Source organism: Amaranthus tricolor, chromosome 1 (assembly GCF_026212465.1).
Source record: "Amaranthus tricolor cultivar Red isolate AtriRed21 chromosome 1, ASM2621246v1, whole genome shotgun sequence".
Lineage (NCBI taxonomy): Eukaryota > Viridiplantae > Streptophyta > Magnoliopsida > Caryophyllales > Amaranthaceae > Amaranthus > Amaranthus tricolor.
The window spans coordinates 34866579-34881088 of record NC_080047.1 but is presented as its reverse complement, the minus strand read 5'-3'; the positions used below and the strand labels follow the sequence as shown (position 1 = coordinate 34881088).

The 14510-nt window shown below is 35.2% G+C and overlaps 1 protein-coding gene across 3 annotated transcripts; it reads right to left on the bottom strand.

Annotated features, from left to right (window-relative positions):
* Positions 1 to 71: 71 nt before the first annotated feature.
* On the bottom strand, positions 72 to 11781 carry LOC130809709 (protein NPGR2-like). Of its 3 annotated transcripts, none has more exons than XM_057675485.1 (6): positions 11300 to 11781; positions 10173 to 10453; positions 4352 to 4604; positions 1783 to 2999; positions 1146 to 1296; positions 72 to 515 (listed from the first exon to the last, which is right to left on the bottom strand). In XM_057675485.1, the coding sequence occupies exons 2-6, from the start codon at positions 10434 to 10436 to the stop codon at positions 196 to 198; spliced, it is 2205 nt and encodes a 734-aa protein (XP_057531468.1). In that variant the 5' UTR covers positions 10437 to 10453; positions 11300 to 11781; the 3' UTR covers positions 72 to 195. The 3 variants fall into 3 exon arrangements, with proteins under 3 accessions (XP_057531468.1, XP_057531474.1, XP_057531465.1); XM_057675491.1 differs by having other exon boundaries at positions 10173 to 10450; positions 11300 to 11777; XM_057675482.1 differs by lacking the exon at positions 11300 to 11781 and having other exon boundaries at positions 10173 to 11263.
* Between the last annotated feature and the right edge of the window lie 2729 nt (positions 11782 to 14510).

Genomic DNA, 14510 nt, shown 5'->3' with positions numbered 1-14510 from the left:
TATTTTTGTGTTTTCTATTCTTGGGGGGAGGGGGGGGGGGGGGGGGGGGTGGGGGGGGGGGGGGGGGGGGGGGGTGTGGAGGGGGGTTGGCTGATTGATTTTCAACCTTGTCCACAAATTTGGGTATGGGTCTGTGATGTCCAACAGAAAAACCTATATGAAATTCCTGTATAACGAAAGGGGGAAGGGGTACACCTATCTGAAAGGCTCAACAGGAGCAGTGTCTGCAAGGAAAGCAGCAAACTCGAAACAGTCAGCAGCTTCAGCTGTCGATGCACCAGCAGGCTCAGAGCGATGGATCAGGCCAAGAGTGTGCCATGCATGATGATTAGTCCTGTCAATACAAATCGCTTGTCTCACAAAGCTTCTGGCAACTGGCTGCGTTGCATCTCCAAGGTTCACAAGAATTTCAGCCATGGAGAGCAAGCTCGGGACATGGTTGGGATCCTTGTCAAGTGCCTCCAAGAACGACTTCTGAGCTTCTTTTCGTAGGCCCTTTGCTTGATAGAGTACACCTTATTCACACAATATACAAGAAGTGTCAGAACTATCAAGAAAAACAAATTTATTGCGAATCAAGGCATGTAAATACGGAGAAATTGTTAATATTCTATTGTATTTTGCATTATAGCTATTTCCGGCTCATACTTTTATCAGAAGATATATAATCTGGTAGAAACTCACTCAGTAATAGAAAAAAAACAAAAATGAACCATATTGCAGGAAAATGGGCCCAAGCGATCTCCGCCTACATCCTTTGTATATGCATACGATTAGAGAAAAAAATTATTTCCCGACTGTAGCGAAGATCATCACTCTATTATATACTTCATATAAAATTTGAAACAACCTCTTTGTTATTGTTCTCACAAACATTTGTACGGTTTTGTAAATCCGACCCGCCAAACTCGACATTATGTGGGAGCCACTTAATGGTATTGGAATAATGGAATGTAGTTTTATTAATAAAATTTCAAAATTTAATTGCAATAAGAAAAACATGTTTATGGAAAAGGTACTATTAATACTGTTGCTCATCCAAAGGACCAATTAGTCTGCCGCAGCTTGATAACTTTTCTCGTATCCGTTAAATTATCAAGAAGCCAAGTAAGAAACAAGAGGGACTCGAAAGTAACATGAATTACCTCTGGAGTGACATCTAGAAGCGGAGTGAGGACACAGAGCTTCAGATTTTGAGAGACAAACTTCAGCATCTTGCCATTGCGATAGGCTTGTATATAACTTGGCAAGGTCATGCCATGTCTCCATCTCCAACATTTTGTCTTCATCTTTCCTCTGTCATCAGAATTTTAAAAATGTAATCATTTATCTGGGTAAAGAAAGCTTAAGACAGAGCAACATGTCAAAGCCAAGAGAATAAGCATTAATGAATACACCAAGTAGAAATGATGCCAGTTCTGTTTGCATACATTATATGCAAATTCTTTCACGGATGAACGTCATTTTGCATTTTGTAACATGTACCATGAAGGTAAAGAGCACATCAATAGCTAGGTTCTACCTCTAAGAACATAGAGTAAAGCGAGGCCGCATCGCATTGCATCAGACGTGCTGTAAAGTTTTTCAAAATAAATGAACCGATATTTTCCGCGTTGTAAATGTGTTAAAGAAACCGTGTTTTGGGCCGCATCAAGGTACATCTTATGTTTCGACCGACATTTCGGCGATATGATAACCGCATCACTCCTGGTAATTGCAATCATTACCGCATTTTTACACTGTCTAGGAAATGGAGGAACAAGCAATAATGAAGAAACATACCTCTAAACACTTTTTCCCAATGCTGCAGCTCTTCTTTCGAACTTGAAGAACCGCAAGAATTTGAGTATAAGTCCGTATAGCATCCTTTGTTTTTTTCTGAGCAATTTCGAGTTTAGCTCTAGTTCTCAGTAGTTCAGCATGTTCCCACTTCCCAGTCTGTTCCAAAGCTGCATTTATTATAGTTTCAGCATCATCGTACTGCTTTTTCGCAGACAGTATACGAGCAAGAAGAATCCATCCTGCAGTATCAGAACCAGTCTCAAGTTTCAGCAGCTGTTTTGCATATGTAAGTGCAATATCCAACTTCCTCTGCTCAGCATTTTCTAAGGCAAGATGGTAGAGAACAGTTGCATCCGTTCCTTTTGTTAGTTTTTCAGCAGTTCCCAACAGGTTTAGGGCTTGAGCTTGCAACGAGGCCCTCTTCGAGTCAGAAGACATCAATCTCGATAGAGCCAAAGACAAAGTACCTAGAAAGCAGCTGGCTTTACCGGCCAGCAGTGCACAATCCCCTTCCAGTTTCTTGTTCGCTTTGTCAGAATACGTGATCCCTTCTTCAGAGCAGTTTCTATCTCCAGCACAGATTTTTGACGCAAGCAATAGCTCACGCGTACAATTCTGGTTTTCTCGATCACGAAGAAGATTACGAAGAAGATTCAAACTAATCTTGTCTTCACCTTGTCCATGATAACAAAGAGCTAGAGTCCTATATTTTTCTTTCCTGTCTACAGTACCTTCAGATAATTCTTCTAATTGACGAGCTAAGGTCTCTAAATCTCCTGAAACGGAAAGTGCAAAAGAAAGATGATCTACAATTGAAGGATCCCAATCAAGACTGCTCCGAAGAAATTTTCTTAGCACGAGCAACAAAAGAAGAATTGCCTCTTCTATATTGTTACAAGGAATATATACTCCATCCACTTGAAAACGAAGAGTTGGGGGACAACCATCTACACCACTGTACAAAAGAAATATCGCAAATTCTTTCTCCATCTTTGCTTGAGTTACCAGTTCAAGATTCCAACCATAGAGCAATGCACTCCGATATGATGATATTACTTTCTGCTGTTCACCAGCAAGTTTCCACAATTCAGGCAGCAACTCAACTACTTTATTCAATGTCTCCTGCATTTTTAAGTTGGTAGCAAACCTTTCATCCAAACCCTGCGGTATTGCAGACTCAACAGTGTCCACAATCACCTGGCACGACTGAGCAGCTTCTGCAGAAAGATTCAGCATATAATAAGGCCTCAAATTTATGCTCCTATCATCAGCAATGGCCACATAACCATGACTCAACGATCATGCAAAAGATAAACAAAATATGCACAATCAAAGAGCTCAAAACTGAGTTCCAATCCACAAGATATATACCATATAAATGATATTCTTCTGATTCTAGGTGCAACTCTTGTATAGAACTTTTCTTCTTCCTTGCTCTTAATTCTAGAACCAGAACTCTTCAAACCATTAGTAAACATACATCAACAATCATTGATTTAAACCCTTCAGAGTTCAGGCCTCAAAACAACCAGCTCTTCCCTCTAACTTAACTGTCCAGCATATGAGCAAAATGTTTTGTTCTTTCACAATAGCATCAACCTCAAAAAGTTTTATTTTAGGATGCCTCTAGGTTTCACCTTACCATCATGCATAGAAATGGTAGAGTTAAACTAAATTTATGAGTAATACTCTCATCCAAATCCCCTCCCATCCAAACAATTTAACTTCAAAGCATTGAAATGCAAAAATCTAAATGATTACTATAAACACAAAATTTCGAGTCAAAGTAATTAAGATTGAAAATAATGTAACAAATAGAATTAAATTGACAGATTAATGAGTACAATCTCTATGAATAGTTTACATAAAATAAACTAAATCCTTTAAATTTGTTCCGTAGTTTAATGGGTGACACATTTATGTCAACTTGAATTGAATGTAGAGCGACGACATCTACACTACTATTTTTAAGGTTTTCATGGAAAGCTTGAATCTCAATCGAACGAATTTGAAATTCTTTGAGCATGAAGCACGAATTAGATTATGCTTGATTCCCACTTCAAAGGAGGTTTTCAGAGAGTTCTATGAAAATTTTTGTAGAACTTATGTATTATGGTTTTCCAACATCTTCCATTGATTTTCCAACATGGACTTTTCCCAGAGTAGCCATTTGGTCATTTACCTACAAACTAACCTCAATAATGTAAAAATCAAATGCTTTTATACTTGGACATGTTTGAACTTCACTTTAATTGGCTTAGAATAATTTGTGAGCTAAGTACATTTACTTAATCCAAAATAATTAATTTACTTATTATAGTGCACTAATAGAATTTAAGTGCCCACAATTACTGACAATGAATTGTCCTGGACTAACATGACCACCTGAGCTTATTGACCCACAAATTAACCAATCGACAAAAACTTCCAAAAAAGAAAAGATTGCCTAAATAAATTAATAGCATAGTAATTGGCTTTCAATAACAAACAAAAGGAAAAAAAACAATCGATTATTATAGATATAAAATAGGAAATGTCAAAAACCAAAGATCTATCTAAAAAGGAATACCTTCAAACTTCCCCATTATCATTAGTGACTTTGATTTAAGAAAGATTGCTTCAAAAAGTATATTAACAGCATGCATAGACATTGGCAGCACTGCATCATTATTTGAACTGCGTCTTGGCAGCTCATATATTCGGGCTAATGTAATTTTGATATTAGGAATAATTGCATCAATGTCGATTCCATTGAAGACGCTGAATGCAGCTTCAATGTTTCCTTTCTGAAATTCGAGCCTTCCTAGCAAGGCTCTTGCTTCCTGTATATTATAGCAAGTGAGCAATGCACATAGCTCATAAGACCTAACTGATTAATTATGCTTTCAAGAATCGAGTAGCCAACACATTTTCATGTTGTCTTCACAAAAGATATGTCTCTATCCAAAAGGCCACATGTTATAAGAAAAAGGAGGGAAACCAGCTCATATTAGATGACTACTAAGCTTAGGATTAGTTAGTTTTATTGTCTTTCAATTACACCAAGAGTAAATTATCGTCTTGTTTAGATTTAATGTGACTAAATCTAATCCAACAATAAGAGGTCACCTCGGCCGAAAAATGAATAATGGGTCTGGGTAAACATTTGTGTGATTACTTTTTTCTCTGCACATGCTTAAAAACCCTAGACATATTCCTTATACACTTGCCTATGGGATTCTTCACTTCATATCTTAGTTCAAAAGGGGGGAGGCACTTCAAGGCACTATGTATCTCCAGAGCATTGAGTAAAAATGCGGGGTACCGATCGCGATTACGGTAACGGAACGGTGATGCGCTAACGGGAGTGACGTGGTTATTGTTTGTAACACTTAAATATCGGTCGAATCATAGGATATCCCACGATACAACCCAAAACACGATTTTTTTCACCTTTACAAAGCGAGAAACATCATTTCGCTTGTTTTGAAAAACTTTGCATCGTAGCCAATGCAATGCAATGCGGCCTTATTTTACACTATGCTCTAGAGCTAGGTTCTAGGCACTTGGAAAAAGTGCTAACCTTGGGGTGTGAAGTTCTCTAAATCCTAGGAAAAATTTAAACCCCACAAAAAAATCCAAGGAAAAACCTAGAAGAGAAATAAAAAATGGAAAAGAAGTCAAACAAAGAAGAAAAGAAAGAAAAGAGAAAACATTCATGACAAGCAAGTGGTCGCATCAAATAGGTTGCCGAGAATAACAACAAACATCTCTTAAGCCACTTGCCTTTAAGCACTTTAAGGCTCTTGCCATTAAGAGCTATAAGGCGCTCACTGAGGAATCTCCTCGCCCAGGTGTGTCAAGGCGCCCAAACTCATTGCTCGCCCAAGTTTCATTTACATGATGAAACAAAAAGTCAAATCACAAGTTTGGAAGAAATGTTGCAACTATTAAAAGACGTATGAAATATGAAGGACTCATGCTTTTTCAGAAGGTGAGCAAGTTAGGGCTAAAGTGAAGAATATATGATTTGGAAATAATATGGATGATTACACTTAGATGTTCCAGGTAGTCGAGATACCATCAAACAAAAATTTATGTTCACAATGCAAAATAAATCTCACCAGCATCGTCTACATGAGTTGCTCTACTGGAATCCAATCATACTATGATCTTACCCTATACTTTTACCCAAATTTGAACAACATTTGGATTCTTTCAGCTTGACATACTTAATCACCAGTTGTAATTAATATGTTAGAACAATTAGGCATCAAATACTGGAAGTGAATTTTTTATTTACTGAAAATTAACACTAAGAAACTCAAAAGGAAGCCTAGTACTTATATATCCCCCTTCTTTTCTCAACTCCTATACTAAAAACCATAAAGAAAGAGTGAAAAAAATTCTCAGAGATTGGTTTTGACAGTAGTTGGGTGCAAGAACATAAAGAACCTTAATAGAAACCTCGTACGAACAGTGACAAAACTTGAATAAAATTTTTTTGGGGGGGGGGGGGGGGGGGGGCGGAGTTAACAAAAAAAATGAATTCAACTAACATGTAGCCAATCAATACAACCAAAAATCATATCGTAAATTTTGAATCAAAGTAAAGCTCGACGCTCTTTTAGCATTATAATATCATCTAAAATCTCATTGACACTTTATGTCTTTGCTATTTGTCTCTCAATGCATATTACAAAACTATCCGCAAGATAATCGTCGCCAATTTTGTACGAAGTCTTTGTCTTCACTATCTTCGTAATTGACTGTTTCATTGTACAGGTTGTTAGTGATTCAAGTATTCACTTGTTCAAAATAATTATTAATTGAAGATAAGAAAATTCAATTAAAATATAATACAAATCTTTATCCTTCAATTCTTAATTTTTAATTTTGTCGATTTTTCCTACTTGCTTACTTTTTTCGTTTTTTTCAGTTGTTGAATGATAATTTCATTCCTAATTTGAAATTCTATTATTACTTACAAGATTCTTTTTTTTTTAATTATTTTTTATTTCAGTAATTCTCTTCCTTTAATTGTGTTACTTTTATTTGTTAGGATGAAATTATAAAAAATATAAAATGACGATTGTATAATAAAAAAAAATGCCGAAAATCTCAAGGGGGCAAAGCTCAGACAACCTAATATGTTCACCTTTATGGAGAAAAAAGGCGAGAGCAGTTTTAGTACTAGATAAGGTGTTCATTAGAGTTTATTCGGTTTGTAATTTTACCACAGCCGTTTAGCATCACATAGTCGTGTGGTAAAAGCACTGACGTGAATAGTTGACTGTCATGAAGGGGGCTGGTAAAGGATAATATAGGAATCAAGTAATAAATAATACTTAGTAATTAGTTAGTTGGGAAATAAAAGGTATGGAGACATAGTATAAATAGAGGGGAAGGGGAAGGGAAGCAGTCATTCATTGGGTAATAGTTTTAAGAGGAGTTTAATACTCTTTTAGGGAGACCTCAAGCTTCGAAGTACTTGATTATAATCTTTTATTATCATTCATTGGTTACATTCTATATTTCTCGTTCTCGTTATATAAAATACATTTGGTATATCCTACACAGATTTCTCCCGTCATTAGTAATTACATCTTTATGGCTAACCTAGTCCATGACATTTGGTATCAGAGACATTCAATTCTTGGTGATCGAGGACGCGTCGGAGATCGAGGAAGTCACAATCTGGATTTTTAAGGAGTTCATGAGTTTGACAGGAGTGCTTTTCGCGTTTGAAATCCTTCTGGTGCACAACTGCACATCAATATAGTGAAAATTCCATAAACAGAATCTTTATTCAGATTTTAAGGAATTATTTGCGAAAATTGACAACAAAAGAGAATATCACGTTTTTCACATGGAAGTTTCCAGACAGTCTAGCGCTAATCTTGCAAAGATTAGACACGAGATTTTGGAGAAGAAACAAAAATCAATAGTTCTTTAGGAAAATTGTATTAGAACAAAAGCGAGAAAGCAAGAAAGTCCTACCAAACAAAATGACGAGAATCCTCACACTACAAAAATTTTCAAAGGAGTAAATGAACTTTCAGTTGAGATATCTACACCGAAGATATATCAAGAATAGATATTGAGCTATCAAGGAGTTAAAGATGAAAATTTTGGGTTTTCGAAAACGAAAAACCAAGAGGAGAGAAAGTTTGTTTTAGAGAGGGAAAACTTACAAAAGGCAATGAGGGAGAGATCAAAAGGGTCACTAAAATGGTTTAATGATACAACAGGGATCAAATTCATTTCTCCTTTTGATAGCAAATCATCAATCATTTATCTGAACTGAAGGTTTCTGTAGCCTTTGCGATGTTGAATAAGAGGAGTATGAAGTGGTTATTGGTGATGATGGTGGTAAAAAGGCTGCAGGTCTAATTGAAGGTCCTATTCAAGAATCAACTCGACGTTCTATCGGCGGTTAAGATGGCGGAAGCTCGTAGGTGATTATAATGGTGGAGGAAGAAGATTGGGAGGTGGTGGATATGGAGGTGATGGCAGAGGATGGAGCAGTGGTGATGGCGACAGTAGAGCAGGAGGTGTTGGATGTGGCGGCAGCGATGTTGGAGTAGTCGTCTTCAAACTTGTTCTACTTATATTTAACTTAAATTTTTTCTTTTGGGGACCCAAGAGGGCTTTTGAATTGTCATGTTGTCAGGATAAGAGGAACGACCCACATTCTATTCTGTTTATCATACTCGTTCGTCGACAATTCAGCAATAATCTTGACTCGAGATACATTCTTCCCACCTTGAGGACAAGGTGGATTTTTCAGGGGCCGGTATGTCATGAAGGGATAGGAAGGGATAATATAGGAATTAGTAATAAATAATACTTAGTAATTAGTTAGTTGGGGGGGGGGGGGGACAAAAGGTAGGGAGAAACAGCATAAATAGAAGGGAAGGGGAAGGGGAAGGGGAAGGGAATTAGTCATTCATTGGGTAATCATTTTAAGAGGAGTTTAATACTCTTTTAGGGAGACTTCAAGATTCTCGAAGTGCTTGATTATAATCTTTTGTAATCATTCATTGGTTACATTCTATATTTTTTGTCTCGATATAAAAAATACATTTTGCATTCAATTTGGTACATTCCACACAGATTTCTTCTTTTGTTAGTAATTACATCTTTATGGCTAACCTAGTCCATGACATTAACCTCCAAATAAAAGAACTGAAGCCAAATAGTTTTTAAGCAAGAATTATTCACTATTAACCAAAGGGACTTCCTTTCGAAGATAACTTATGTAGAAGTTTGGATAAGCATTACCTTAGCTTTATAATTCCTTTTGAAACCATCTTAAAATATGAAAGTAAATCTGACACTATAGAGGACATTTAGGAAGAGAACTGCTGAGCCTAACACAAGGGGACTCATTAATAGTTATAATAATGTAGTAACTAAGCAAACTATTTTACTGTTCTCCTGAGGTAAGGAACAAGGGGGAAGTATTTTCTACGTGTACTTCTTCACTCCAGATGCAAACATAAACAAACTTTCGGAAATAAGAATAACACGCCTGCAAGACTGGTTGGCTGTCCAGATTCCAGAATCCAGAATTTCCCTTATCAAAGAGCATTAACGGCTCCTGCTACCAGTTTCCCCTGACTCATTACTAACTCTTCTGGGAATAGATGCTTGTTGAAAAATTTGCTTGCATAACTAGCATTCCAAAGTCCAAAGATCAGTCTCTACGGCGCTTAACTCAGAGAACAATAAATGATATCATAAGTTCTTCGAATTTCAACTTTTAAATGATCAAGGATGATTCATAGATAAAGACAAATAGTATTTCCATGTCTAGCTACTCCCTCGATCAATCAAATTAAGTACTATATCACTGCAGAAGACTTCCATATTAATATCATATATGCAAGATTTTGTTTCATGTAAAAAAGTCTAAACATCAAGATAAATAGCATTTCCATGTCTAATGTCTCGATCCATCTTATTAAGTACTATGTCACTGCAAAAGGCTTGCATATTAATATCCATGTGTGCAAGATTTTGTTTCATGTAAAAAGTCTAAACATCAATCCACATTGCGTCCTGATTGGGATAATGATTAGTTTTTTAATAAGTAAAAAGAAAAAATATCTACAACATCCTCGGGTCAAAGAGGTGGTACTAATAATATTGAACCCCTTCCCAATTCTAAATGGTGAATATACAGAGTAGAACAAATCAGAAAATCCATTTAAGAATTCAACAAAACTCGGAAATTTTGAATAATTTACTGGGCTAAATTTTAATAATAGATACCTTAAACTCACTTGATAAATGTATAAGCTGAGCTATGCATGATCTATTGAGCTAGGTCTCTAAGATATACTCATCTCAAAAAAAACAAAAACAGATAAATAATGTAGTACTTACAAAAGTGCTAATTAACCAACCTCATAATTCAAGTAACCACTTGCACGAAGGGATGATTCAGCTTCTTCAATGGTGCTCGGATTTGTAGAATTCTTCACGACAGCCTCACCAGCTTGAGCGGAATGTCCACTAGCTGAATAATCCCGGGTAGCTAACGACGACTCCAATGATTCTGCCACTTCATCTGCCCTCACTTGTTTCCCAAAAAAGATGCACTTCATTATCTTCTTCAATTTGACTTCACCACCAAAACCACAAGATCTCCTCCAATTCTCAGCTTTCATATTACAGTGAAATGCTTCTTTTCCAACGCGAATACACATAATAATAATTGTCAGGATAATTCTTTGAAAAGAGTTTATAACTCTGTTCTACACACAACACATATAATAAAATAATGCTGCAAACTATTACCATCTACACACTTTACTATCCTTATGACATAAAGTTGATCTTATAAACAGATGAAAAAAATACATGCCCCATAAACATGTAATTCTAAATAGAAAAATTTAATAAAGAACTGCAAAATGTCCATAATTTCCTACATGTGCGCAAATTTTTTTTCACAAAGGATAGTTTAGTCAAAATTCCAAAACCCTAATCTTAGATTTTTCCTTGAAACAAAAATGATACCTATATCTCCATCTCATTTCTTATACCCTGAAAATTGAATCAAATGACATTTCCTCAACCTCTACAAAATTCAACAAACCCCAAAACAAAACTTTGATCTCATTTTCTCCTCTCATCCTTTTTCTTTCATAAAGCAACCAAAACCAAAAACTCAACAGTAAAAGATAAACATGGTTTCATCATTAAAAAATATGATGAGGCATTAATTAATCCAAATAAACAACATTATCACCAAAAAACACAATGAAAATCAAAAAATAATAATAATAATAATAATCAGTAAAAAAAAGTCACTTAAAAACACTATTTAAAAAGCATAGGTTCATGAAAGTAGGTAATAAAGCCTCAATTAATCACAAAAAACCACAATTACAATGAAAAATAAGATTAAGAAAAAGTCACCTTAAACACTGTCAAACAACACCCATAAAGCAAACAGTTATACAAAAAACAAACAAAAGGGTATCAAAATCATAATCATAGGATTAAAAAAAGTAAAAGAAAAGGAAACCTGTTGATTGAGAAAAGGCAATGAAAGAGCCCACAAAATGTCAAACCCAGAAAACATTTTTTTCTTCATCATAACATATAGCCCCCAAAATGCAGAATATGGTAAAGTATCCAAAGACCCAACAACCAATTTCTTATCTTTTGCTTGTTTACCAAATGTTCTTGCTTTTCTTCCTTTTCTATACATGTAGGATATAACTGAAAAAAGGAAATAAATCACTAGATTTTGGAGGGGAAATGGAAAAGTATGATATTACAGTTTTTTAATCAAAATTAATATAGGTCTGTGGATATTATTTGTGACTATTGTGAGTGAGAACGAGGGATATTTGCGCAAGAATTTTGCAAGAAATTGGGATACTTTAATACAACTGGTTAGTGGTTTGTTGATTTGAGGAAGAATGTCTAAATTCAGTATTCAGTATTGTAGGGTCCACTGCTTCTTCTTTTGAGTTCTGATACTCCATGGTCAACTCGTGCTAATTGACAATCATTTGTTTAATTTTTCGAGTAATTACTTTTCATTATATATTAATTAATTAATTAATAATATTCATGTACTTTACCATTTACAAAGGAATGATTATCTAACGTGAGCTAGGGCTGGGGTTTCACTATCTGGAGTATGGACTTCTCGAATTAGGTGGTGCTCTAGGTACCACCGTGTCTTTGTTACTTGCTCCTAAGTTCTTGTGAATTTGCTAATAGTTTAATAATAAACCAAAAATATCATGAATTTGCTCTAGGTATCAAAATTATTTCATTGATTAAACTACAATAATTCTAATTATTTGATCAATTTTAAATAATCTCAATTTTAGAATTTTTTTTTTCTAAGAGTATCCTAAGGTTATTTAATCTTATTTTATAAGTCATTTTAGCTTTGAAATGGAATGATTGTTGCAAGTTGCAACTGATTTCAATTCGAAACTCCTAACTATAGTAAGGTTTAACAGAGACAGTAATCTTGTTGCCTTCTCGTTAGACCTAAGTTGTTACCGTCGAGGCCATCATTTTCGCATCCTCTTCGTTCCTCCCTCCACATCTTCTATCTTCCTCGTGAGTTCATCATTGTTGCACCTGTCTATAGCGCAACTACTACAAATTGACTGCTAGTGATGGCCACGGGGCAGGTTACCCGGAACCGAACCAGTCCAGAACTACTTGAAAACCGTCTCAGAATCATAATCGCCCACAACAGATTCCGAATCGGCCCGAACCAAGAACTGTTAAGGTTCCAAAAAAACTATCAGATCGATGAAACCACTGAAAGGAACCGCCGGGACCAGACCACGAACCGAGGACAGGTTCACCCAGCCCATCGGTTCCAAGAAACCGTCCCGAACCGCAAACCGGACCGGACCGACTCACCCGGCCCAACGTTTCCTTGGAACCGAATCGGAACCGACCGGTTCCCCAGACCCAACGGTTCTTTGGATCGTTAAAAAACTAGTCGTTTGGGTTTAAAAACTAGCTGTTATTATTCTCCTATAATATCTTCAATTTCAATCACTTTCATACGTGTACGAACCACACGTCCACCTAGTAATAAGTGATTGTATCACCATTTTTTACCATCTTGTTAAACATTTGCATAATAATACTAATGAATTTTTAAAGTCGATTCTTACAGATATGATGGAAAAATAATAGACGTATTTTAATGATTTTTCTTATGTTTATGGAATTGTGACAATTTTAGACCTATGTCTTAAGACGGAAAATCTTACTAAATTGATAGACTTTTACTACCGTTCATTAGATCATCCATAAAGTGATATACATAATTATGTTGAAAACTGTAAAATGCTTTTAGTATAGCTTTATGATTACTATTCTAGTGTATATAACTCAGGCAGCGATATGTCTAGGCGTGCTAACGTCTCAGTATATCCCACTAGCTTTAATCTCATCATAGCTAACATAATAAGCCAAGATGATAGTTTTGTAGGATTTTTTTCTATCTCATCCTTCTCTTCATAATTAAAACTAGATAGTCATCTTAAACATCATTTTGAAATTGAACAAGATAGTTTTTTTTTTTGGCAAATAAGATTTTTTTTTTCTATTCACCTGAGTAAAGGTATATATAACCTAAACCATGTAGGTCTATTTCCAACTTAATTTCATCATTATGGAAACGAAAAATCAATAAAGTTCTCCATATTATCGAGTATTGCAAAGAATATTGATGTATAATCTAAAATGATTAGATTAACAAAAGATTTAGGAGGAATGTTTGAGCCTCTTTACAGCGGTTTGAAAACGTATTCAAGGAATTTTTTTGGACTGATTTTTCAACGGCTGGAAAATCATTTCAAAGACTCTTTTTTTTTTATTTTTAGGATTTTTGAAAAATGAACGAACAATCTAGGAGCACTCACTAGAATGTTATGACTCAAAGGATATGCAAGCAAGGAACACTCACTTAATCTTACTAGGATGTACTCTTAATTTGAGGAACACTCACTCGAATTAATCATACTAATTAATATGTTTGGAACTCTCAACAAACTCACTAATTCCTTCAATGATGAGAAAAACTCACAATTGGAAAACAAGACAAATTCCCTACAACAATTTCAATGTCTTAACAAGCAAAATAGCTTAAGGTTTTTAATCGAATTTCAAGTCTCAAGTCTTTCTTTATTCATCTCAATGCATAGCCTTATATAGTGTATGCAAGTACATGAAAACAACAAAAGTCTCTAAAAACATACTAAAAGCCAACAAAAAGTCCCTGGACATACCTTAGGACAAATCGATTACAAATTATTAAAAACCCTAATAATAAGTTACAACTAATGCTAGTTAAAACTCGTTATTATACTAACTTATTTGCTGAAATAAAATCAGAATTTAAAAACCTTGAAATGCCATCCATGGAAATCTTGTAATTCATCTTATATTGATGCTTGAGATCCGAAACTTTAATTCTTCATAAACCTTTTTCTTGAATGCTTTAACCCTTGGATATCTCTCTTGAATTCAGCCATTAAACCTTCAACAATGAAATTATGACATGCAATAGTCATAGGTACGAAATAATACCCCAAATCGGCAATAATACCCCCTCCAATAACTATATGGTCAACATTATGAACCTTAACAACCATATGGACGAAAATCATGATAATAACCTTAATATCAAAAAGTTTCCTTTCTTAAAAAGGCTATAATTGATGTAATGAATGGCAAGAATAAATTCAGCA